The following is a 27,209-nucleotide window of genomic DNA, read 5'->3' as shown; positions in this document are numbered from 1 at the left end:
TGTAATTCCCTGTGCTGTATCCTTGTTGCTTATCTATTTATACACAGTAGTTTGTATCTCTTAATCCCATACCCCTAATTTGCCCCTCCCTCCTTCCCTCTTCCCTTTGGTAACCACTACTTTTTTCCTACATCTGTGAGTCTATTTTGCATATACATTTATTTGTATTTTTGTTTAGATTCCACATATAAGTGATATCATGCAGTATTTTATTTCACTAAGCTTAATATTCTCAGGTCCATCCATGCTGCTGCAAATGGCATTATTTCATTCTTTTTTATGGCTGAGCAGTATTCCATTGTCTGTATACTACATCTTTATCCATTCATCTGTTGATGGGCATTTGGGTTGCTTCCATATCTTGGCTATTGTAAATAGTGCAGCTATAAACATTGGGGTGGAATGTATCTTTTCAGTACTTCTATTTAATTTTAATATATCTTCCAATGCTGAAATTTTGATTTTATATTTATGGATGATAAAATGGTGGATTTACTCATATCCTTATGCTGCAGATGGGGAAGCTGGATTTAATACATCCTAGGTCACATAGAGGAAAAGAAATGATGTCAGGATGATAACAGATATCAGTCTGTGACAAAGTTTTCACTAGTCTGTGGTGAAATGAGAAAAATAAAGAGGCTGCAGTGAGTTTTTTTTTTTTTTAATAAAATAAATGTATTAAACACAAGGATTATCCTTTATCCAGAGATTAAATTTTTGGTCTTAAAATGTCGTGTTAAAATGATATGATGGTAATTATGGTACATTTAGCCAACATCATATTATGCAGCCATTAAAAATGATGATTGTGAACACTAATTTAAAATAGAAAAAAGTCTGTGCTATAAAGCTAACTAAGAAAAGCAGGAGTAATGTACAGTTTTGTAAGAATTTCTGGAAAGGAAGGACTAGAAAGGAACACACAGAAAAATTGGTGATTATAGGATTATAATAAATTTCTCTTGCTTCCTAAGTTTCTGCAACATTAGATGGCATTTTATAATTAAAAACATTCTTTAAAATAATCCTTTCACAATGAGAGAAAAAGAGCCAGGATAGAGATGAGAAAAACGACGATGAATAAACTTGGTCTGATTCATTCATAGATCAAAGATCAGAGATAGTTTGCCAAGATTAAGTGCAATAAAGAAATAAATAACTAGCCAAAAAAAAAAAATGATATGATGGTAACTGTTGGTAGCATGGTGGTGCTAAAAATAAAAATCTCCTTTCTGAAGATTCCACAGAAATACACTGGAGATAAGAGAATTTACTGGCCTGTGTACTCTTAAAACTAAATGCTCAAACTAATAAACTTGCTAATTTAAGGAGCAGAGGATGGTTTTCTAGAATACGGAATAAAATATCAGAATTTGAAGGGAACACAGAGATCATCTAGTTTGTGCAACCCCCTCATTTTACAGATAAGGAATCTGAGGTCCAGAAACGTCAAGTGACTGCCCCAGTTATGTGTCCTTTTATTTTTATATTTTCAAGTGGCTCTATTTAAAGTGTATCTGACTTGTGTGTGAGTGTATGTGATCAAACAAAACAATGTGCTTTTGTCAGACAGGGTATTTATCATAACCTCAAATTATGTACAGTAAGTGAAAAGGGTTCCTGGACCCAATTCCAACCTGTGTCCGTGGAGGCTTCCCCACATCCAATTCTCGGATGCCAGCAGGGTGTCCTACAATTCAACTCAGTCTGACACTCTCTACCTGGAGATAGAATCAGATTCCACAGGTTAAGTGCTCAGTCCCACAAGACCACCCTCCACTTCAGAGGCCAAGAGCAAGTCCAGGTTGTTAACCTGTGCTTCTGACTGACCCCTTCCTTGGGTTCAATTAATTTGCTAGAACGGCTTTCAAAACTCAGAGAAACATTTTACTTGCTAGATTACCAGTTTATTATGAAAGGATATTAAAGGGCATGAATCAACAGCCAGATGAAGAGATACATCGGAAGAGGTCCCCAACAAAGGAGCTTCTGTCCTTGATGTGCTTGGGGCCTGGCTCAAGGGCACACAGAAGGCTTCTTCTTCCCCAACATGAAAGCTCTCCAAAAAGGACCAAGAAGCTGTCCTTTTTGGGTGTTCATGGAGGCTTCACTACATAGTCATGATTGACTAAATCATTGGCTAAAGGCAATGGATTCAACCTCAAGCCCCTCCATGCTCCCCAGAAATGAGGAATGTGAGGTGGGGAGTGGGACTGAAAGTTCCAACCCTCTAAACATGGGGTCGGTTCTCCTGGCAACCAGCCCCACCCTCGGGTGGGATCCAAATGTCACCTTCCCTGAAGTATTTTCAGGAACAGAGGACAAGAAGCCAAATATCCCATTGCTCTTATCGTTCAGGAAATTCCAAGGGTTTTGGGAGCTGTGAGCCAGGAACTGTGGATAAAGACCAAATATATATTTTTCCTATAAATCACAATATTGCAGTCAACTTTAAGAAATGTTTGACATCAATTCCTCTGAGTCTATACTACTGTTTATAAGTAGTCATGAAATAATTGTGTTTTGTTGTTCTGCACTCAAGAAGGATCTCAAGAGCTTACATGACCAGGCAAAGCACTGACCTGTCAAAATGCCCTTCCTGTGCTTCCTCACCTGTACAAAAGCAAAACATCCACACCCCTCATTAACTTCTCTGTTCCAGTAAATATAATCAAATGAGTGATATGACCTGCTCCGTGGGCTTCAGGGTTTGTTGTTGGTTCATTTGGTGAATTTACTCCCTGCCTACTCTGTGTGACAATGGGGGATCATCAAGACCAGCCTTGCCATCCAGGAGTTGAAAGTCTAGTGGAGGAATCTCATTTACAAAGGACTTCAAAAACCTGGTAGGGGGTTACAGACTGATGTTGGAGGTGCCAGGGGGCTGCCACTCGATGTGTTTGTGCTGAGGAATGACTCAATGAAGATGGCATTTCAGGGATATCCGGCATGGATGTATCAAGCAGACGGGATGGAGAGGAGCTTAGAGTCAGATGTGATGATCGGCGTGTGGTTACTGAGGACTTACCCTGGCTGAGGACAGAAGAAGGGAGGATGTGAGACTTTTCAAGGAAAAAATGCCTAGAAATTGATGACTAAAGGGATAAGGGAGGTAAAAAAGAAGAGTGAGTCAAAGGTGCTTCTTTTGGAATTTTAAGTGACTGAGAAATTGCTGATGTCATTAGACAAAGCTAGGGAAGTTGGGAAAGAAGACTTTTCCCTAAACTGAGGGGGAGAAACCATGGGTCCTAGTACTTCTTGCTTCTCCTTGTTGACCTGAATCTGTCTGTATTTTCAGGATTCCCTATTTCAATGAGTTCATCTGAAAGCCAATTAATGCTGCTAATGGTAGCTTCCTATTTTATTCTTAACAGATAATTACATTATAGAGAAGCAAGAACATAATCTGTATGTAAATTCTGGATTATCCTTTTTTGACTACCTCTCAAAAATGGACAATCTCTGTCTTTGTTTCGGCTGAGAGAGGGGTATCCGACTGAGCAGGGGTGTGTACATTTGCAGCCTCCCTGTCTTTTTCTCCATTGAGGATGGTGCACATTTCTGGTTTTATTCTTGGACCTGAAGAGCTGGAAATATGGGCGTGGACTGGCTTGTCAAGCCAGAAGGGGCATGAACTGAAACAGGAGTATAACAGCAACTTTGACCATGCTCTGACTTTTGATTCTCAAGAAGTGCTGTTGGGCCAGTTCCCAGATTATAGGACTGGAATATCTTTGCACAGCAAAGCAAAGTCCAAGCAAGTGGCTATAAGCCTCTCTCACTGATAGGAATTTGGCCCTAGCAGCGGGCTGTAGTCAGCTATTAAACCATAGGCAATTCTGGGTTTATTACGCTATTTTGCAACCCAGTATCTACCCCACCCCACCATGACAGTGTTTTTGAACTCTTGGAACTTGTCTCCTACCATGCTTTCTTTTATAGAAACCCCAGCACCCCAGAACCCCAGAATAATTTTACTTATTTGTTTTATAAAACAGTAGTGTACTGGGTGGGCATCTTCAAACCACACAGTGATGATGCTTGAAATCTATGGTGGCTTCCAAGTGCTGTGCTTAAGGTCACTTTAGTCAGTAAAAGTAACAAAAAGTCTAAAGAAACCAGCATCTTAGGGACGTATATCATTAGAAGGGAAATCCCCCTCCCTTGTGCTTTATTTTTCAACCAAAAAACTGTATAACTCATGACATAACTTATCGTGGCATTTCCCAACGTCCTTTCTAAAGCACGTAAATAAAACTAAGTGGTGTGTCTTTTCGAAGTGGGGATACTGTGGAAGCACTTCTGAACAATTGATATCATGGTTCTTTGCTGACATTCATGTTATGAGCTAAACCCTAGGTGTGTGGGAAAGCAAGTGCTTTTGACTTGGATAGCTCTTCACTCCCTAAGAAGGGCACCTTGTACCTACTTCCAGGGGGGAATAAACAGGATGCATAAGTAGAAGGCTGTGACATGCTGATGAACCAGAGTACAAGAAGCAAATATCTAGCAGCACAGTCACACAGTTGGGATAGCCATGGGAATTACTGACAGATGGAAAAATTCTTGGGATATTAATTCTTATTTTGACAGAAAAGAATTAGTATAACTGAACAAGTTATACTGTCGATCAGTATCTCAAATTCCTCCCTGGAGGAAGCCCTGTGGTTTTCCTCAGCTGGATTCTAGCCCTGGACTAATCTCCAGACCTCAGTTTCCTCAAACTGGGGGTGGCAAATGCAAAGTGACTGGTAATGGGTGTGGGAATTCTTCTGGGGGTGATAAAAATGTTCTATATTTCATTGTGGTGTTGGTTGTGAAGCCAAGCAAGACCCTGTGGGGCCTTCCCAGGTACAAAAGCCCATCTGTTTCTTGTTTGTAGTAAAAAGGCTTTAGTCTCCTAGGCCTTCCCCTAGTTCCAAAGACACATCAGTTACTAATTAGGAAAGTGAGGGAATGCAGAAACAAGGGAAAAGCAGTTAAGCAAAAAAAGGATTTTTTAACATTTATTTATTTATTTACTTTTGGCTGCCTTGGGTCTTAGTTGCGGCATGCGGGCTTCAGTCTAGTTGTGGCTCGTGGGCTCCAGAGCACGTGGGCTCTGTAGTTGTGACACAGGCTCTCTAGTTGTGGCATGCGGGCTCAGTAGTCATGGTGCACAGGCTTAGTTGCCCCATGGCATGTGGGATCTTAGTTCCCTGACCAGGGATTAAATCCGCGTCCTCTGCATTGGAAGGCAGATTCTTAACCACTGGACCACCAGGGAAGTCCCCAAGAAAGCTATTTCTGCACAGCTGTTAAAATTTTCTACTACGTTTCTGGGTACAATTATTGTCTTTTTAATTTTCTTCTGTTTTTTGAATATTATATAATGAGCATTTATTGCTAACTAAAACTATTTAATAAAAAAAAAGAAACAGGGGACACAGAAGGTTTATGTACTGGGAGGACCCCACTCCTGCTCAGTTTCAGAATGGTACTGTTATGGACTGAATTATGTTCCCCTCAAAATCCATTTGTTGAGGTCTTAACCTCCAGTACTTCAGAATGTGACTATATTTGGAGAGAGGGTCTTTAAAGAGGCAATTCAGTTAAAATGAAGGTCATTAGGATGAACCCTAGCCGAATATGACTGGTGTCTTTTTAAGAAGAGGAGATTAAGACACAGACACAGAGGAAAGACCATGTGGAGACACAGGGAAAAGATGGTCATCTATAAGCCAAGGAGAGAGGCCTCAGAAGAAACCAACCCTGCCAACACCTTGATCTTGGACTTGTACCCTCCAGAATTGTGAGAAAGTAATTCCTATCGTTTAAGCCACCCACTCTGTGGTATTTTGTCATGGTCACCTGCAATGGTTACTTTTAAGTATCAACTTGGTTGGACAACCAGTGCCCATATATTTGGTCAAACATTATTTTGGACTTTCTGTGAAAGTGTTTTTGAATGAGATTAATATTTCAATCATGGACTTTGAGTAAAGCTGTTTACCCTCCCTAATGTGGGTGAGTCTCATCCAATCAATCAAGGCCTTAATGGAACAAAGACTGACCTCCCCTGAGCAAGAAGGAATTCTGCCAGAATACTGCATTTGGGCTGCAATTCTTCCCTGGGTTTCCAGCCTCCTGGCCTACCCTGCAGATTTCAGACTTGCATCTCCACAATCGTGTGAGACAATTCCTTAAAATTAATCAATAAATCTCTCTCTCTCTCTCTGTTTTTTTTCCTCTCTCTCTCACATACACACACATGCACACACACACATCCTATTCTGTTTCTCCAGAGAACCCTGACTCATATCTTGCTCTAGCAAACTAATACAATATGAGAATTATAATTCAATAAGGCTGTGTAAAAAAAATTTCAGAAGGCTACATCCAAAATGTTAACAATAATTATTTGGTGGTAGAATTTGGAGTGTTTTAGGTTTATTTTTAGTTTAGCTTATCCAGACTTGTGATTTTTTTGTGACCATGTGTTATTTGTGTAATGAAATTTAAGAAAAGATTTCCATTCGGAGGAATGCTTAGAAGCAAGGTCAGATAACAAAGAACCCAGAGGACACAGGGATATGGTGGGATGCATTATAATACCACTTATCATGAAGATTTGGATGAACCATAAATCAAATTACATCTACTACAGTGAGAAAATCTCAGCATACAACACAGTTAGCTTATGATAATAGCTACTAAGGTTGTTCCTGGAATATGGGTAATAAACATGGATCATTTTTCCTATCAACTCTATTTTTCTGCCATTTTCAGTAATTCATTCAGTCAGCTGGCAAGCTTTTGCTGGGCACCAGCTATGTCCAAGGACCTCGCTAAATACCAGAGATTGAAAGACAAACAAAATAGACTTACTCCAATCGAGACGTTGACATTATAGTGGGGGAGATAATATGGTACAATGTGATACGGGCTCCCACAGGGTAAGAATTGTTTGTGCCCATGGGAGGGGCTGCCAGCCTGGGAGAGCTGGGGATGAGAGGAGGCTTTTTAAATCCTCAGCACAATCCTGCAAGTTAATTATTATTACTCCATTTCGTAGATGAGTAAACTGAGACTTAGATAGGTTAGATAATTTGCCCAAATCTCTCAGGAAGTAGAAGAAAGGGATGTGAGCACAGTCTGACTCCGAAGTCCATGTTCTTTCCACTGTACTATGTGCTGTGTCTCTAGTGCATTGTCGTGTGGACAAGCAAACAAGTAGGTTACATTGAAATATAATCAATTTAATTTCTACCTTGACGTAAGGACCCTGGTCTATAAACTCTCTATCATTTGTCTTAGTCTTAATTACCTTATCCTACTCTTTTACCAGTTCTCATAATTGCTAATAATTGTAACAACAATAATTAACATTTATTGTTTCCTATGTGTCAGATACTATATTCTATAATTAAGATAGTTTCTCTTGGGTCCAGTGGTTAGAACTCTGTGCTTCCACTGCAGGGGGCACAGGTTCGATTCCTGATCCAGGAACTAAGATCCCATGTGCTGTGAGGCCAAAAAAAAAAAAAAAATAGGTTCTCTCAATCAATCCTCATAACAACCTAATGTGGTAAGCTGTAGAATTATCCCTATTTTATAGACAGAGAAACTGAGGCTTAGAGGGTTAAGTGATTTTAAGTGTCAAAGCTGGGATTTGATCCCAGATCTAGATTTTTTTTTTTTTAAGAAGTAGTATAGTATTTATTTTTTTTTAATTTTTAAAAAATTTTTATTGGGGTATAATTGATTCAGATCTAGATTTAGCCATTTTGCTGCAGTGCCAAAATCTAGACAACTGACAGCTTAAAAACTCCTTGCTGGTTGCTGGCTTTTTTTAATTAGAGGAAGATTCTGGAATGTAATTGATCTTCCAGATCACACAGGAATGATAGCGAATTTCTCTTCAGTTTCTGAGCAGGGGCTCCTTAAGGGGGTTTCAGAGAGTCTATTTCATTTTTGTGTTGCCCCATTCACGAGTTGTCCTCCTTGGGATGCTGAGACTCTGGGTTGTACTAAGAGACAGACAAGGCTGCTGGGATGTTTGGATTTGGGACCAAGGGCACAGAAATGGACCCCACTGCAGATTCTGTCTGGGTAGCGGGCTTTGGTGTTCCATCCCGCTGGAGCCACATCTGTGCTCCCCACAGAAATCTAGAGGGCTCTGGACTCTCTGCACAGAACAAACTAGGGAGTGTCCACAATGATGAGACACTGGGAGAATTTGTAAGACAAGACAGTTCAGCCCTGGCTGCCTGTTGACCGGGATGCTCTTTTCCTGACTCAGGATAGGAATGGCCTCACATGAGAGGCAGGCAACAGATGTCCCTGGGGTCCCGGGGCCTGGGGAAGTCTTGGCAGAGAGGAAGAAGAACCAGCCCACAGCCAAGGGTTTGATTGGGAACAAGGCTGAGACACACCCGCAAACCCACTCACCTTCAGCATAAGGTAGATCAGGTTCAGGTCAGAGGCAAAGAGGACTTTCAGAATGTTGATTGCTTACTGTGAAAGCATTCACACTTTGCCTGTTTGCCAGGGAGTTTCAGAAAGCTCAGAAAAGCAGCAAAGGTTGTTCAGAGCCTAACTGACCCAGGGTGAACTTTCGTAAGGGTTGCCCAAGTTTGGAGCTTAGTTGATAGGAACGTGCCTGACCTTCAGGGGTGGGGACTGGGGATGTGATAAGCCCCTGCTCCAGGAAGCACTCGCACACATGTCGTGGCGGCAGCTGTGAAACCTTAGAACCCTGGTCCCTGCTACTGGGGCACAGGTGGTGCGCTCTATTTCAGAGTAGGGAGGGTGAGGGAGGAGGGGATCTCTGAGAGTCTTGCCCAATACCCTGGTTGCTCAGGTTATCTGTGGACCATCATGGTCCCATGCCCTCCACCAGGCTGCAAGCGGTCGGAGGCTGAGTCTTAGTCACCAACTGCATTCTTCACCGGATGCCTCTGCCACAACTCCTCTCCCCGCAGCCCGCTCCCAGCCCTCCCCCCACCCACTGTGCACCTGCAGGCACAGTGAGAACTTAAGAATTCGTAGAACAATCTACCCCACGCAGGCCGGGAGATGGAAAAACAGAAGATTAGTTGGGATGGTGCAGGCGCCTTTCAGCTTGGCCCAAATCTGGCAAGCTGGGTACAGCACATGACCCTCATGGACGCTGAGAATCGTGATAGTCCTGGACAGAGAGGCTCTGCCCGCTGAGGGACAGTGCGAATGTGGCTTCCAGGAAGAGCCAAACCTCTGGTGGCAGTGCCGGTGGGGTGGGGTCCACCATAGCCAGGAAAGATCAGCACTCAGCATCCAAGGCCTGAAAAAGGAACACTAGGGACAGGCACCTGTGACAACCTCTATGCTGGGGGCAAGGACACTTGTGCCCACCTGCTTGGGTTGACTGTGAGGGAGGGGTTTGGACCAGCAGCGGACAGATAAGTATCTGAAGGCTCTATTTGCTAAGGCTTCACACTTTCCTACGATCTGTTTCTGGACATCGTTTAGAGACCTTAGGGTCTGTTTTATACAGCAGGTGGGGGGTTAAGCCAGATTAAAGGTTATAAAGCAGTCCTTGTAAATGGAATGACTTTTCCCTAAAAAAAGAGCATTTACCGAATCTGATTAACCTTTGAAAACCTGCTCTTGTCCTTCATTTTTACAAAATTTAAATGAGGGGTTGCAATGGTCAGTATCATACTGACACATGCAGACTTCGTATTTGTTGAGTAAATCCACAAACACACATACAAATTCGGTCAATTCAACAAATATTTGCTAGATGGCTAATAAATGCCTTTATGAGGATTAGAATTTAGCTCAGTGGCTTAACTTTCTCCCTGTGACACAGTAAGAAACACATTTTATGTTGTGACTACATACACACAAAACTGGAAAAAAAGTTTCACCAAACGATTTTTATCTTACTGGGTGAAAGGAATTCTGATTTTTCTATTCTGTTTTTTTTTCTCTTCTACTTCTTGTTTAAAAAGCTGATGAAGACCCACTGAATTGATTTCATAACCTATTAATGAGTCACGATCTGCAGTTTGGAAACACTAGTTGATATAAGAAGTCACTGAATTTTAAATTTCATCCATATTTAGCTAAGAGTTGAGGGAGTGAATTCAGAAGCTGGTGATCACAAGTAGATGCCTGCTTACCTACTAGTGTTGTGTACAAAAGTGTGTCAGGGGAGCCACGTGGCCAAAAGGCAGAAAAGTGAGTGATCTCCCATTGACCCTGAAGGAAACTGGGAAATTAAATTTCCCCTTTGGCTATCTTCCCATAAACCAGAGATCATCATGATAGGCAATGACTAATATACCTGTCATCACTGAAAACACAAAGACTTTCCCCTGCTAACAAATAATCTTTAACTGAAGAGTTTATGACATACGCAATTAACTAAGGGCAGACACATCTGAACGAGTCCCTCGAAGATACACTCAAACCAGAAACTGCTAGTTCTGGAGAAGCTGTCTGATGTTAATGACTCAGATTCTTAGAATTCTGACTCTATCTGCTCAAGAAGTGACCACTCCTGCCTTTCTCTCCCCTTCACCTTTATAATTCTCTGGTAGCACCTATGACACCCTATTTCTTATACGTTATTGACTTATAAATCTGTCTCTCTCCTAGGTTATAAACTGCTTGTAGACAAAAAAATGGTTTCTTCTCCATCTTTATATTCCCAGAATGAGGTAGAAAATAAGAGCTTTGTCAATGTTTGTAAAACAATTGAATGATATTGGTTCAAATAGGTGGGAAAGGTATTAATAGGAAAAGTATAGACAGTTAACTTATTGAGGAAAAATAAGTTGCAAAAAAGAAAATTGGACTTTATGAAAAAGATTTTATTTATTTATTTATTTAAAAATTTTATTGAAGTATAGTTGATTTACAATGTGTTAATTTCTGCGAAGCAAAATTTCTTCTACAGCAAAGTGATTCAGTTATACATATATATATTCTTTTTCATATTCTTTTCCATTATAGTTTATCACACGATACTGAATATAGTTCCCTGTGCTATACAGTAGGATCTTGTTTATCCATCCTATATATAACAGTTTGCATCTACTAATCCCAAACTCCCAATCCTTCCCTCCTTCACCCCGCCTCCCCCTTGGCAACCACAAGTCTGTTCTCTGAGTCTGTTTCTGCTTCATAGATAGGTTTGGCAGATATATTTTTAATTTTTTGAGGAACCTCCATACTTTTAGGAAGCCCTAAAGTCAAAACTTATAAGCAGATAAAATCAATGATTCTTCATTCCTATCTCCTTTCAAACAACCAACTTCCAATTAACTAATTTAAAAATCTCATTGATCTTACAGAAGTTCAGAAGCACATATACTGAGCAGTGTCAGTTTCCCTTTATTTACCCTCTGGCTATAATGTTGCTACATTTCAAGGCACATCTCCTGAATGTGCTCTGGGACTTCCAAATTTGGAACCATTCCGGGTTGACAAGACCTATTTTGATTGCAGTTGTAAAGTCGTCATGGACTAGAAAAACGCTGTTCTGTTCTACATTCAGCATGTGGTGCTTATTTTGATTTTTACACATTTTAGGTAGAAGAGGAGTGATGCCTGAATGTGCAGGGAGGAGGGAGGAAAAACAAAGAGCTTTAAGATCTTCCAAAAAAGATAAGGGGTTTCCATTCAGTATTTTGCATTTGCTTGCCTAAACTATTTTGGTAAAATTACTCTGCATTATCAAGTCGCGCCATGAAGACAAACATCTCATCCAGCAGGTCCTTATAGTAAGGAAACAGCAAGAAGAGGGAAGGGTGACTCTTGAGTTCCAGTGATTGGGCAGATTCAAGCTTTGGCCATTAAGTTAATTCCAGGATGGATTTCACAAAAGCTCAGGTGGGATCAATACCGAAATAATTGTGATAGATCAAATGTCATTGTATAGAGCAAATGCCATTAGTAGAGCTATGCTAAGGGTCCCAGGCCACTAACTCCTCCAGGACACCATCTCAAGAAGTACTGTAACTGCACACTTAGATGGCCATTTGTGGTGCATGTGTGGTGTTTCCAACAATGAGGGAGTGGTGTGTTTTAGAAATACATAGGGAACGCTGCTTATAAAATTGGCTGCATCCAATTCTATTCCATACCACATTATCAACACCAGTAAAGAGAAGATCTTGCTGTTGCTTCCCAATCTGAGGAGGGTCACCAGTGTGATTCCTTATTAGGAGCCATTCAATAGTGGTGTTATCCCCGCCAGCCCCAAAGTAGCCGTGGAGACCTTCACCCAGTGGCCATCTTTTATACAATAAAGAGAGAGCCTAGTTGGTCATGAACAATTTACTTTCCCCCCCAACACCACCCATGCAAATGAAATTAGTGCTTAGCAAAATGTCCATTTACTTAATCTCTTATTGCATTTAATTAGCTGCTGGGAAATAAGAAAACACATTTTTTTAGCAAGCTAACTTATTACAGTTCCTATCTCGCTTCTGTAGAATTAAACTCAAGTGTTGCAAATGCCTCAAACCAATGTTTGCTTTTGTTAAAGCAAAAAGAAACACTAAATATGTGCTGAAGGTTGTAAAGATTCAGATAAATGAAGGAATCATTTGCTAAAAGTCTGCTCTAATGGACCGAATATTTGCATCCTTTCCCAAATCCATATGTTGAAACTTAGTTCCCAATGTGATGGTGTTTGGAGGCGGGGCCTTTGGGAGGTGATTGGGTCATGAGAGTGGAGCCCTCAGGAAAGGGATTAGTGCCCTTACAAAGAAGAGCTGAGAGAGAGCTTGCTTCTCTCTCTGCTGTCCGCCATGTGAGGACACAGCAAGAAGGCAGCTGTCTGCAAACCAGGAAGCTAGCCCTCACAAGACACCACATCTACTGGCTCCTTGATCTTGGACTTCACTGCCTCCAGAATTGTGAGAAATGAATGTTTGTTGGTGAGCCACCCAGTCTGCAGTAATTTGTTATAGCAGCCTGAATGGACTAAGACACACACATGTGTAAAGCACTGTGCTGAGTTCCACAGGTTTGGAGTGAGGTCTGCAAAGACTGGAACACAGGCCTTGCTTTCCACAGCCTCCCAACTCTGGGTCAGGGAGATAGGTTCCTATGTAATAATTTGAATACAAGTGATAATCTTGTAATCACCTATAATGGAAAAGAATCTGAAAAAGAATATTTTATACACACACACACACACATACATACATACAACTGAATCACTTTGCTATACATCTGAAACATTGTAAATCAACTAACTATACCTCAATTAGGGGATTCCCTGGTGGTCCAGTAGTTAGGACTCCATGCTTCCACTGCCATGGCCCATGTTCAGTCCCTGGTCAGGGAACTTAGGTCATGCAAGCTGTGGTGTGGCCCAAGAAAACCCAAAACACCAAACAACAAAACAAACAAACAAACAAACAAATGATACTTCGGGACTTCCCTTGTGGTCCAGTGGTAAAGAATCTGCCTTACAATGCAGGGGACGTGGGTTCGATCCCTGGTCAGGGAGCTAAGATCCCACGTGCCACAGGCAAATATAAATAAATAAATAAATAATAAATCTTAAAAAAAAAAATGATACTTCAATTTTAAAAATTAGAAGAAAATTTTTTTTCAGGAGAAGGAAGGATTTATTACTTCTAGCAAGTAAGGAGAACATCAAGGATCTCTCCCAAAGCAGTGTCTCCAAAAAAATCAAAATTATTTTTCAAAAATTGGCTAGTGATAAAGGCCATTGCAGGAGTGCAAGTGCATGAGGAGAAACTGACCAGGCTGTTAGGCCTGGGGAGGACTTTCAGGATGGGGTTTGAACAAGACCTGGAAGAAGTGGTTAAACAAGTGGTGGTTACAGGGAGGGTAACCTGGGCATGAAAAATAGACACCGAGTGTAGACATTGTGGGGGGAAGTGACTGAGATAACAGTGAGTGTGTCAGTGAATTGGGAGAAGGGCAGCAGAAAGGAAGAGGAGGCCATGTGGGGAGGTCAGGCAGCCAGGTGGCCAGGTAATGCTGTCTGCATTTTGCACACCCCGAAGAGCGGGCGTCTCCTAGAATTTTGTCCTAGGTGTCTCTCTTGCCTTACGTTAGTCCTGGCCCTGATTGTACAGAACAAACATCCAGAAGAGCCCTTAGGCTCCCAGCCTGTGACCTCTCAGAGGGCGGGGATCATGTATTGATATTTTTATTTGTATATTTATCTTTATATTCCCTATGCCCTCGTGTTGGGCAGAGAGCATGGCACCAAGGAGACTCTCAATAAATGTTTATTGAATGAATAAATATTTGTTTAACGACACAGTCAGGGCAACCAAGGCAAATGTTGTCAGCAAATAAATACTGGCCTCTAAATAATCAGTCTCCAAACAGAAATTCAGCAAGGTAGAAAGAGTATTTGTTACATTAATGTGTGGAGGGAAGACCTTGCCCTGGAATGAGTTCAGTATTTAAAACTTATTTTCCAATGTGTAGAATGTGTATAACTTGGTCTGATACCCATAACACTGGATCTGATACCCTTAACACTGGTCTGATACCCTTAACACTGGAACAAATGCATGATTCACAATGTAAAACTCCGAAGTAGAAAAAATGTTCTGTAAAATTTATCACATTCAGTGTGCTCTCCTCCTACATTCGTTCCTGGAGGGAATATTTTTTGAAAGAAATACAAATAGTTCTTTTTAAAAAAAAATATAAATGTCACTCTATTGTTAGATTTGCAGTTGCTATGTTACTTGATTATATTAAATGTCACTTCTGCTCATCCAAGAACAATCTTTCTTTTCCTTCTCTCCCTTTTTTGAGGAATAACGTATCTGTGGCCTAAATAAACATTCATTTGGGAAAGTGAATTCTTAGCACAAAATTTGTAATAATGAATTCAACTTTACTTTTATTCTAATAGAGTTTTAAACTCAGGAACAAATAGAAAGGAACAATTGGAACTCTCTTTTCTCTAGGGATCAAAATCAAAGGGAGAAAGACAGCTAATGTGCTTCTTCTACACCCACTTCGTACTGTAAAGTGAAGTAACACACAATTAGTAGCTTTCTACCAGGTCCCTGGGTTTTAAATAATGGGCAACTCTGGAAGCACTGAATTTACACCCAACTAGAACTGAATTAATAGAAAAAGGTGAGTTAATGATACTCTTCATCTATGATTAAATATATTCGTTGTCTAACAGATAAATGACTTTAGTATTTGTTTTCAGAAGCACGAATTCAGAGGTGAAAATGTCCTAAGATGTACAGAGGGCTCTGCCTTCCTGCTTCTCCAACCAGCCTTCTCCCTCCTTCCCCTCCTCAGCCCCACTGCTACAAAAAACAAAACAAAACACTACAGCTTTTTTTTTTTAATGTGTTCTCTTGGGGGGATGTGCACAGCAATTAAGAAATATGTCTTAGACATTTTTTATGCTTAAAAGTGCATGAAATAAAAAACACCTGTAACTTTCTATTCTGATAATCCCTGTTGATTTCTTAAATTGAAAGCAATAAATATGTTTGGTAAGAAAAATTCAAACTACACAAAAAGGTATACATTTGAACTAAAAGCTTCCTTCTTCACCCAATTACTCTCCTCCTAGGATACTCCTGTTAATGATCTCTTGAGTGCCCTTTTAGAAAAAAAAATGGCTATATCAGCACATATTTCTTTTTAAAAATTTACGTACATTGATTTATAATATATTCTCTGAACCTTGATTTTTTTACTTAATAATATACCTTGATATATCAGCACATATAGATCTACTCTATTTGTTTTATAATGCTCCCTAGTATTCCATTGTATAAAGGTACCCTAATTTATTTAAACTGTCCCCTGCTGATGGACATTGCAATAATTTATTTGATATTACAAATAATATTTCAATGAACACATTTTAACATATATCCTGATGTCATTCTTCATATGTATTTACAAGGTAACCAGGGTTAACGTATACAGTTGCATAGGTTGTACACTGCACAAAGTGCCTCATCTGTGTGGGCACCAATCACTTTGTAGACATCATAACTTTATTTTTTAAATATTTTATATATATATATATTTTAAAAGTTTTTATTGGAGTAGAGTTGATTTACAATGTTGTGTTAGTTTCAGGTGGACGTCATAATTTTAAATACTTATTATGATACTTTCTTGGCAGATAGACATAAAATGTCTTGAAGAAGAGGTTCTTTTTTCTAATTTGCACAAAATCATCACCGCCCTGGGTGAGCCACTATCAACAGAACTGCTGAGTCAAAGGGCACATGCACATGGACTTTTGATAGATATTGTCAAGTTTCCTCCCAAACTTAAGAGCTACAAAAAAAAATTCCTAGTGGGTAAAATTGGGTGATTTGCTCATTAGCTAATTTCCCTTCCTTTCAGGGGACGATCTAACGTATACTCTCTTGAAGGAACAGAGACCAGTAGGAGAGAGAAGCAGCTGCTCTAGGCCCAGAGCACCTAAAGTCTGCAGACTTGATTCCTGAACAAATATATGTTGATAAAATTGACTTCTTTTTCTATTTTCTTTTCTTTTCTTTTCTTTTTTTTTTTTTTTGGCTGCACCGCACACGCGGCATGTGGAATCTCAGTGGAAGAGCGTAGTTTTAACGACTGGACTACCAGGGAAGCCCCTTTTTGTTCTTTTCTGGGGGAATTAAATGAACAATATTGGGAAAGGTGCAGGAACGCTGTGATGGAGCTATGGTGGGAGGTTGGTATTGTGGGATAAAGATGGAATTGTTGAAATACATCTGTTGTGGGCTATATGAAAGAATGCTCTATTACTGTAGTTTTCTCCAGTCCCTCAAGGAAGAGTCAGCTGTCCCAATCATAGCCTGGATTTCTAATCCAGTACACATTATAGGGCACTTTTGGACATGGATGTACTGTTCTGTTGGTCAAATTGTGCCTGACGTTGTTCTCATTGTCATAAAATGCCTATACACTTGTCAGTCACTGGAATTCTATTGGATTCTACTGTAAATGCAAAATTGAAGGAAAAGTAAGTGCAATCCTGAGACAGATTCATTGAGGAGGAAGGAACGTGTGAAGCAATGTCCACAGCAAACTGAAAATGGAGACAAGGAAGGTGAGGGATGGGGGGAAGAAACCAAGGTGGGGAAAGGTCAAAGTTGAGAGAAAGGAAGACCATAGAGAGTAAGAATGGCCTGTAGAGGTGAGTGGCCGAACCCTCCAATGACTCTGATTGGTCAAAGCAGGAGAGGAAGCCCAGCCCCATCAACCAGCTTTGAGACTTTGGGCAAGTCCCCTGCTCACTCTGCCTGCCCCTCAGTTTCCCTACTTGTCAAAGAGGCCTGAGAATGACCCCCTTCCTAGGATTGTGGGGTACAACGTGACAAAGAGCATGAGAATGCTTGGGGATGTTGAAAGCAGGGCCAAGATGACACGTGGTCATGTCCGTGGGCTTGATCTGCTGCTCATGGTGCTGTCTATTGATCCAATTCTCTTCCAGGATGAAGCTCGTGTAGCTTTCTCCCTGGGCCCTTGCAGAAATAGGAAACTAACATGAGAATCTTCAAAGTTTGCAAAACAGCATGGCCTGTAATGAATCTCTAGCAACTATCAGGGGCAGATAGCCTAAAAAGGTGTTATTATGTATTTCCCTCTCGTGATAAAACTCTGATCTGTTTAATGTTTCATTTTCAAGGACAAAATGCAGCTTACAGCCGGCCCCGAGCTTGTTTAAAGGACAGTGGCGTTCCTGGGGCTAATCACTTTGCCTTTTATCAGGATGAGTTCTGAGGAAGAAGCCTCATCACCCAGCTCAGGTAAGACAGCACAGAACATGTTCTGGATTCAACCGATTCTACTAAACCTTGTAGTTCAACACAGTTCATTGACTGCTACAGATTTAACCAGTTGGGCTGGAAAATGTTTATATACGTTTATGGTTAATTTTTGGAAGTAGGGGTGTTGGTGATGGTGTGAATTAATGTCTCAGATAGGAAAGGTGTTTAAACTTGAACTTCTTCTTCTTCTTCTTTTTTTTTTTTTTACTTTTATTTGCATTTGTTTAATGCTGAATTTATTCTTGCCCCATAAGTTTTTGCTTCTTCAGCTTCTTCTGGGATATCTTTTTTTCTGTGCAACAATCTGCCCTTTTTCAGTAAGGCTCACTGGATGGTGGCAGAGGGAGTTCACGCAGGGGTGAATCGGACCATGAGCTCTGTAAATCCAGAGGCACATCTTGGGGCTTTGTTCACCTGGATGAGCTCAATGCCCAGAGAGAATTGACATCAGAGCACTTAAGTTCAGCATTACTCTCTGCATGTTAAAGCATTTGCAGAAAACACTCAGCACTCTTTAGGGGCCACCAATGCTGTGCCAGCCCCACCGTTTGTCCTGGGCATTCCGCCATCGTGACGATGGAGGGGCACACATTGCTTCTGCAAAGTGGCATCTTTCAGAGACTTGGTGGTTTTTTTTAGATATGCACACTTTGGTGGTTTGGGCAGTGAACATGGAGATTTGAACCTCTCGATTTGCATGATTCTGTCAGCTTCCTGGGTCAAGTGAGTAGCGAAGCATTTTCAGAGATCATTGCAGGCTATTTACAGAAGAGTTTGAATATATTCTCGCATCCCGGTACTAATAAAGACTGCCAAGTAATATAGTCAGGAAAACAGAAGGCAGGACAGCTGGACGGTGGGCTGGATAAGGAAACGGCTGAGAACGGCTTTCTGTTCATAGTTTGTAGAACTGGAGAGACTTCATAGGCTCCTGCTTCTCTGTGCCTGAGGGTATTTGAAGAAGAGGGATAAAGCTGGAGCTTCTCCCTGTGGCATCTACTATACTCAAAGATTTGAAACAAAAAGACTATTGCTTTTATATTAAAATAAACCAGATATGTAGTAGAGTGGGAAGCAAACGGGGGGCGGGTGACATTTGAGAAGAGCTTCCCAAGGGATGTCCGCCTGCCACGGGCAGCTCTGGGTTCCCATCAGTGCTGGGGGCTCGTGGAAGAGTCTGGGGAGCACGAGGTTCCCCGGCTCATCCATGGTCCTCCATCTGGGGCCCCGCGCCCGTGCTCCTCCTGTCTCCTGGAACGCCTTTGCCTTCCTTCTCTGCCTCTCCCTGCTAAACCAGTAAGCCCAGGTGCTGATGCACCTTCTTTTACGAAGGATATCCTGAGGGACTGCTCTTCGTCACCTCCTCTCTATGGCCCTTACCGAGACCATATCTCACCTGCGTTCCCAGTGGTCTCCAGAGGGCACAGTGCCACCTGATATGCGCGCTCTGCCTTGTTGAAAGTAGGATCTCCATAAGCATTTGAAGAACAAGGAATGAATGAATGAGAAGTTGGCATTCCCAATTAGTGGCTCAGCAGACAGCCAATTTGATTTCTTTTTCGAAGTGAAAATCAAGACAGAGTTTGGCCTGACCTGGGGGTAGTTCCTGAAAGAAGATGAGAGGGAAGAAATTAAAAACCATTCCTTTTAACAGTTTCCTGATAAGACTACGCACAAGGAGGGGCTTCTGAAAATCCTGACACTAGAGATCAAGCCATGTTGATTGCTGCCATCATTTGTCTTCACTTCCCAAGTCTAAATCAAAAGTGAAATGCTGATTGATTTAGTTCTGCCTGTTGCCCTTTTCATCAATAATGCAGACTAATAATTACCCTCTTTTGATTTTTTCCAGTGGCATCAGCCCTTGCACTTCTGACAATAAGGAAATATTGAGAGTGAAAACCGAGTTGTTAAACAATAAAATTAAATAATTATGGTATGTGAAGGACATCATGTCATCAGCCCATCAATCTGTTGCAATCGAATTATGAGAGAGACTTCCCCTCTCATTCCCAGAAGAACTGTGCTGTGTCCTAAGGCCATGTTAGGAGAACCTTTGTTCTTTTGGCATCGTGTCCTGGTCTGGATGCTTCCCAAGTTTGTGCTGTGTCTGGGACTCTTTGGGGCTGTTAGCTGTGTCCTTTGTGGGAAGTGCTTAATAGAGCTGAATTTGGATCAATAAGTCTCCTGGGTACCAATTCTGGTTGTGCCCTGATTCTCTGTGACCTTAAGCCAACCAGGAAAACTTGTCTGCCCTTTTGTTTTCCCATTTGGCAAGTGAGGAAGACATTATTTCTCTGCAAAATGTCTCAACACCTGAACACAAAGAAACTTTAGACACAAGGGGTTATTAAGAGTCTATCTGTTGTATTTCTGTCCATGCTGTGTGTGTGGGGGATTTCAGTCCTGAGTCACCTGTGAGACTCGGCAGAGAATCCTTATACTTGCAGCACAGATTTTATTTCTCCAGCTGCTTCTGTGGCCTGGTTTAATTTTATCTGCTTTTCGGTCATCCTAAGCACTACACGGATTAGTTCAATGCAAGGATATGACCTCCCCAATCTTATTCTCACTCTTGGCAGATAACCCAACTCTGGTCTTACTGAGAAGACGGAGGCTGATTTGGATGAACTGAACTTGCCCATCCTTCTCATTTTCACGCTGATGGATCTCCATCTCTGCGGTTGTCTCCCAGTTTCAGATAAAAAGAGGAGGCATCTCTCTCCCTCCTCCCCAGAGCTAACCCTGTCCCCTGTCCCCTTGATCCCTCCCTTCAGCTCTTTCTATTTTGCTTTTCACTGCTTGCATTACCCACCTCTTAGGGTTCCCTTGCAACTGTTTTCAAACATGCCCAAGCTTTATTCTATTTTAAAATCACACAACAAAGCCGAAATGCCTTTTTTGACCTTGCTGTCCCTTCTAGTCTATTTATTGCCTTCCTTTTGCAGCAAGATGCCTCCATTTCCTCTTTCCACATAGCCCCTGAGCTCTGCAGTCTAGCTTCTTTGTTGAAATTGCATTCTCAGTAGTCACCTGGGTGCCCTTGTGCACCCAAAGAGGGTTTTGTTTTAGCCTCATTCTTATTTTCTCAGGGCATTGGTTTTCTATCCCTCTGCTTTTTTCTTCCAACCTTCCACTCTGATGTACTTCTCTGGTTTATATTTGCCCATCTGACTCCTAGTTAGATTTCCCAAACTTGCCCACTGCCTAGCATTGTGGCTAAGGGTCTAGGCTCTGACATAAGCCTGCCTGTGGGTGAATTCTAACTCTGCCACTAATTAACTGTGTGACCTTGGGCAAGGTCATCTCTGTGCCTCAATCTCCCCATTATGAAAATGAGGATCATAATAAGAGTACTAACATAAGAATCAAACAAGATAGTCTATGCAGTATTTACCCCAATGTTTGGCACATAGAAATATTCAATGAACATTACCTATTAGCATAACAATAAGCTCCTAGAGTTTTGAAAATATAACTTTTTCCTTTTAGGACACATTGCCTACGTCACCCAACACAGAGCCAGACAATAAGTAATTATTGATAAATAGATTCTCGCACTTGGATGGAGAGTCCAGGGAAGGATGGGGGGAAGGAAGCTCCCCAAATCTGCAAGTACCCAGGTTTTTTTGGTTTGGTTTGGTTTTCCCAATAAATCATTTAAATTGTTGAGTGTCAGTCGTTTCAGGTCCTGTGGTGTTTGTTGGGCTGCAAGGGGCTTCAACGGTTAAAGCTTTGGCTGGTGGTACACCAGTCAGTCACAATGAAGCTACTTGGCCTGGAGCACAGTGTCCTGTCCTGAGATTAAAAGCTGCTCCAACAGGGATTAGGGAGGGAAGCGCTGCAGCGGCTGCTGGGTACGGAGGCCGCCTGGAACCGGTCCATTGAGTGATGTCGCCATCTAGTGGTCTCACGGGGAACGGCGCTGGGCAGAGTCCTTTCATTCGCTGCAGGGGCAGGACCCTAGAATTGCAGTCTTTTCTTTAGAAACTGTGGGTGGGACTCGGAATGAGGGACTCGGAATGAGGGCAAACACAGCATAGGAAAGGAGGAAAAACACCTCAGCACAGTTTGGCGCAGTAAAGGGCACAAGGGATGCTTATTCCCACCTAGAACAACCTTGTGGGTATCAGAGGACAGTTCCCTCCCCCACTTCAATTCCATCTAAACTTTGATTTTTTTTTTTTTTTTTTTTCCCTCGTATGAGTCTCTCTTTCCAACACTCTGCGCTGACCCGTTATCCTCAACAGATCCTGCTTCACCTTCTCATTTCCCTTCTTCTATGTTAGGAACTCAGGGCTGGGAAAATTGAGCCGACTCACCCCATCTGGCTGCTCCCCCGGGAACAGCCGCTCTCCGCGCCGCCCGGGACCTGAGCTTCGGCCAAACCGCTCTTCTTCACCACGTGACCGCCGCAGGTAAGGGCCGGCTGCTGGCTGGGGCGGCCCGGGCTGCGGCGGGAAGAGGCTAAGGTCCACTTGGGTTCCCCAGTCCCTTCTGGAATGTCACTCAGGTCGTTGTATCAGAGAGCTGACGTTCTCTTTGTAAAAATGTACTAGGCAATGTTGACGAAGCCGTTTTTTCTTTTCGCAAACTATGTCAATCCGTCTATGATCAATAGATGGATTATAGATCATTATATTAAGATCACTGTATTAAGAGCTTTAGATGGGAGGGAACTGAAGGGAAGGTATGGATGCTTCAAACTGAAGTGTCTCTGCCGTGTGTCCTTACCTGGTCAGCACCCAGGACACCGTCTAGGAGCTGGATATAGGCTTAGAGCACAGTGATGGAAAGTATAGATTTTGGAGTCTGGAACTCCGCTCTGCCACTACTAGCTCTTTTACTTTGGGTGAGTTGTTTGTATTACTCTAAGCCCCAGTTTCTCCTCTAAAATGGGCGTAAGTAAACCTACATCTCAAGATGATTGTAAAGGTTAAGTGAAGTACAGAAAAGACCTCTTATTTGAGAGATTGGATTTTAGAGAGCTTACGGAAGAAGTTGGTTAAAGCAGTGAATTATAAAAAATGATACGTAATCCAATACTTTACCTTAAAATATAGAATTTCCCAATCTTTAATGTAGGGCCATGGCCTTTTCTTTGAACATGGATCCTCTAGTGGGCATTTTTTGATATGTCTCTCTTGCACAAGCCACATGCATAATACTCATACATCTATGAGTTCTAGTTTTGGCTTCTGTCAATGTAGTGAGACTTTAAAGGCTTCTGGGAAGACGCGTGTAAAATCACTTTCTGTAAGATCGTCCCAATTCCAGTAAATCATTCCAGATTATTAAGACTGTTTCCAAACTTCTGTCCACACGAATCCTAATTGGACAGCAGCTATTTTTAGCAACTTCCCATTGTTGAATCCTTCCAGAATATTCAATTTTGCCTTCACAGAAACAACTTCCTTTCTTTGTATTCTCCTATTTCATCAGTTTCTATAATATTTAAATTTCACAGTTACAGTAACAAGTACAGCTGTCATAAGCTGATGTTTGGTAAGCCTATGAGAACTAGTGGAGCAGAAGTTAGCAGTGGGTACTGTCAGCCACAAGCATTGGTTGGTACCGTTCGCGGAGGGCCTGCAGAACACGGTTAACCTGACGAGTTGGTTAAGCAGAGGTCAGCTAAACAGGCTCTCCTGCCGTGTACACAAAATGCTAAGTATAGTGCCTAGTATACACGTGTCCAGTAATAGTAGCTACTAATATTATTAGCATGAATACCTTCAGTGTTGGAAGGATTGTTACACATCTAACAGTTTCTTCCCCTCATTTTACAGATAAGATCAAAGTATTATGTAATTTTGGCCTTCATAATATCGATTTTGGCTTTAATAAGTTAAAGGATTAATGACGATAAACGTAATATTTTGAGTCAGAAGGATTTAAATTTGCAAAGGCATCTGGGAGTCAGCATAAAGCACAAAACTCATCTAAGTCACCCCAAATCCATGTCTGTTCAGGAAGACCAGGTAGGACCACAACATGGCAATGGAGACAAGCTGCAGGGTCGCAGTGAGGGTGAAACTGTCCCCATCGGGGACAGGGCATTAGCACAGAGGGAAGGCCTTCCCAGAGGGGGAAGAATTCGTTGAAGAACGTACGCAGGGATGAATGAAACTACAAGCAGAACCTTGCCTTAGGTGTCCAGGTGTCGTCCCGGACTCAGTCACACTAGACGAGGCACCTGGGAAGCCCAGAGCAACCCGCCAGAAGGAGGACCCAACACTCCCAGCAAAGAACGACTGTCTGTGGGCGAGTGGGTTTGTAGGTGGAGTTATGAACACCTAAAGAATTCTTTGAATCCATATACTCTGTTTCTTCAGAGTTTGTTTACAACATTCCGCTGGGAGCTCCTGTATTGCAACAGTTTTGTTTCATTGGGTTGGGTCAAAAGGACTTAATTTGCCATAAGGGGCTCTGCAGCCCCGAATGAACTTTTACTTTTGTTTTATTCTTTAAGCAGACTTTTAATTTAAGAATAGTATCCAAGAGGAGTGTACAAATCATAGCCTGTGCAGCTCGATGTGATTTTAATTTTATTTCGAACGAGAAGTTCATTGTGCTTCACAAACATGTGCCCTCCATCCCCAGTTCTCGGCAAAGACACTGACCTCTCCCCTCTTGTGCCCTCTGGCCCCAGCTGCTCCTCCCACTTCCGGGATCTCTCCTGCCAGTGGCCTCAGGTGAGTGGAGTATGCCACTTCTGGAGGTAGTTAATTTCCTCTGGAGTATTCCGGGGGTCCTTCTACATCAGCGTGTGTGTACCGTCACAAGGCACCTTGTAAAAACGGGCAGCGCACAGGCCCTCCACTCCCTGAGACTCTGACCCCGTAATTATGGAGCCGGCCTGGCGCTTATAACAAGCACTCTGGGGGATTCTGATGTAGGAGGCCCAGCCAAAGAATGCTTTGCTTTCTCTGCCCCAAAGATGGGGATGAGCCCTGACGACCCGAGATTGAACTAGATCACAGTTTTTATCTTGTGCTGGGGAAGCAGGAGGTGGGAGGTGGTGAGCCCTGTGTTTTTCTTTCTTTTTTTAATAAAACTATCCTTATTTATTTATTCTTATTTATTTATTTGGCTGCGCCAGGTCTTAGTTGCGGCATGCGTATGGGATCTAGTTCCCCGACCAGGAATCGCGAACCCCAGCCCCCTGCATTGGGAGCGCGGAGTCTCAAACACTGCGCCACCAGGGAAGTCCCACCCTGTGTTTTTCTAACCACACGCTGAATCTCCCAAGCAGGGCGCTCAACCCTCATGTACTTTGCTCTGCTTGAGAGCCTTCCATGACCTTAACGTGCCTTTTAAGAAGTGACAAGGCAGGATGCTTGGCTTCTGAGGCCTGGGGAAGTGGCCTTGGGTGGCTAAAGCCCTCAGCTGCTGTGCTAATGCTGCAAGAGAAGGCCAGTGTGAAGAAAAGGGAACCACGTTTGCTTTCCTTCCCAATGGAGGGAAGCTTCAGGCATGATTTTCTTATGCCTCAGAACAGGGACACCAGCTGTTTTTTTAATGAGACCTGTGCCCCCCTTGGTGAGTGACCATCAGCTTGAGGGAACTTTGCTTCTTCTAAGCTCCCCATACCCACTGTCCGGCGCCCATCGGCTCCGATCCAGAGCATTCAACCTGAGGAGTGGCAGGTTCCATTGATACAGAAGGTTGTGTCCAGAAATTCCCCAGAAAGAAACAACCAAGCATGTTTTTGTCCTGTGTGAATTTTTAAATCCTCTTGTCCTGGAGAGGAATCGCATAGTAATACTGGTTTCTTTCTGTCAATGCATTGCTTCTCAAAGTGTGGTCCCCAGACCAGGAGCATCCCAGCATCACCTGGGAGCTTGTTACAGATGCAAATTACTGGGTCCTGCTTCAGATGTACAGAATCAGAAGCTCTGGGGATTGGGTGTGGGAATCTGTGTTTTAACGAGTCCTCCAGGTGATTCTGATGCGGACTCGGGTGTGTGAACCACTGGCTTAATGTAAAGTGTATGGGAACACCTTTTCGCTCAAAGAAAATCTTGCTAGTTAGTGGGAGTGCAATTTTCTGGGGGGGGGATGGGGTGGGTTGGGCTCCCTCATTGCAATGGTGAGGGGAGGTCTGCTGGCCAGAGATGGAGACGAAATAGAGAATGCGGCTCTGGGGTGAAGAGGTGTATTCATGGTTCTCTTGAGTGTCTTCTGACCAAGAGAGCATGACCTAAACCTGCTGGGGGGGAGGGGCACAGAGATGATGGAGAAACCAAATCCCCATGTACCTCCAGGTCAAACAGAGTCAAATGTTCCAAAGCACGGCTGTTTAACAGGACTGGGTTCTATCCGTAACTTGCATTAAATAAGTTCCAAACTCCAGTAAAATCAGCGTGGCCAACTTGCCCTTGTTTGCCCAGGACTTTCCTGATCTTAGCACTGAAGGTCCCATGTCCCAGGAAAGCCTTCAGGGCCAAGCTCCAATGTGTGTTTTTTGCACACCACCAATCAGTTCTCCAGTTCTCAGTGAATACTGACTGGGTGTCCTACAATTCAGTTCAATTCAATTCAGACACTGTCTACTTGAAAATAGCGTCAGATCCCACAGGTTAAGGGCTCAGTCCCCATACTTTAGAGGCCAATCACAAGTCCATGTTGTCACCTGTGCTTGTGACCAACATGCTAAAGATTGGAGGTTCCCACAACGCTGTCCTTGGGTTCGATTAATTTGCTAGAGCAGCTCATAAAACTCAGAGGAACGTTTTACTTCCTGAATCACTGGTTTATTATAAAAGGATGTAACTCAGCAACAGCCAGATGGAAGAGATGCACAGGGCAAGACATGGGGAAAGGGCAAGGAGCTTCCATGCCCTCTCCAAGTGCACAACTGTCCCTAAATCTCCATGTGGTCACCAATCCGGAAGCTCTCTATCCTTTTGTTTTTTTGTGGAGGCCTCATTACCTAGGCACGATTGCTTAAATCATTCACCACTGGGTACTGAACTCAATCTCTAGCCCTCCTCTCCTCCCAGGAGAAGAGAGAGTGAGACTGAAATTTCCAACCATCTAATTACAGGATTGGTTCCCCTGGCAGTCAGCCCCCACCCTTAGGTGACCTAGGGTCACTTCATTAATATAATACAAGATACCTTTAATCACTTAGGAAATTCCAAGGATTTTGTGCCAGGAATGGGGACCAAGACCAAATATATATTTCTTATTGGAAATCACAATATCACAGGGACAAAACAAGATGATTGGTCACTGGTCACCCTATTCAGTGACTGCCCAGTGGAATTACCTGGTGAGTTTTAAAAATTACTGATGCTCGGGCCCACCTCCAGATATGATGGTAGACTTGGTGTGGGGTATAGACAGGGCATTAAAATGTTTAAAAGTTCCTTAGGGGATTCTAATGCAGCTAAGGTTGAGAACCACTGTTAT

General features: G+C 42.4%; 2 protein-coding genes and 1 pseudogene across 5 annotated transcripts in view; 1 reads left to right on the top strand and 2 right to left on the bottom strand.

Moving 5' to 3' along the window:
* MRO (maestro) overlaps positions 1-27,209 on the top strand; it is a 44,883-nt gene that overhangs the window by 3,866 nt on the left and 13,808 nt on the right. The window contains exons 1-4 of one of the 4 annotated variants that reach the window (XM_059894700.1): positions 15,044-15,117; positions 17,651-17,771; positions 19,645-19,728; positions 22,082-22,210. The gene's annotated coding sequence lies outside the window, so the exon portion shown is untranslated. Of the gene's footprint in view, positions 1-15,043; positions 15,118-16,989; positions 17,072-17,650; positions 17,772-19,644; positions 19,729-22,081; positions 22,211-27,209 lie in introns of those variants that run through there. The other 3 variants (XM_059894702.1, XM_059894701.1, XM_059894704.1) reach the window with 3 other exon arrangements.
* LOC132347361 (uncharacterized) lies at positions 15,879-25,422 on the bottom strand. The gene is made up of 4 exons (XM_059893792.1): positions 25,386-25,422; positions 22,115-22,289; positions 19,189-19,398; positions 15,879-17,486 (listed from the first exon to the last, which is right to left on the bottom strand). Exons 1-4 carry the CDS (start codon positions 25,420-25,422, stop codon positions 17,288-17,290), a joined length of 621 nt encoding a protein of 206 aa, XP_059749775.1. The 3' UTR covers positions 15,879-17,287.
* Positions 18,029-18,531, bottom strand: LOC132347830 (large ribosomal subunit protein uL22-like; annotated as a pseudogene).

The sequence above is a fragment of the Balaenoptera ricei genome, chromosome 14 (genome assembly GCF_028023285.1).
Source record: "Balaenoptera ricei isolate mBalRic1 chromosome 14, mBalRic1.hap2, whole genome shotgun sequence".
Taxonomy (NCBI): Eukaryota; Metazoa; Chordata; class Mammalia; order Artiodactyla; family Balaenopteridae; genus Balaenoptera; species Balaenoptera ricei.
This window is presented reverse-complemented; position numbering and strand designations above follow the sequence as displayed.

Bases quoted from the DNA above. Each gene is read 5' to 3' on its own strand.
- LOC132347361 (XM_059893792.1), bottom strand. From the start codon at position 25,422: ATGCTCTGGATCGGAGCCGATGGGCGCCGGACAGTGG. The intron at 22,290-25,385 runs GTATGGGGAGCT...GTGACATTCCAG, and splicing joins CGATGGGCGCCGGACAGTGG to AAGGGACTGGGGAACCCAAG. The intron at 19,399-22,114 runs GTGAGTCGGCTC...ATCTTCTTTCAG, and splicing joins CGGGGGAGCAGCCAGATGGG to GAACTACCCCCAGGTCAGGC.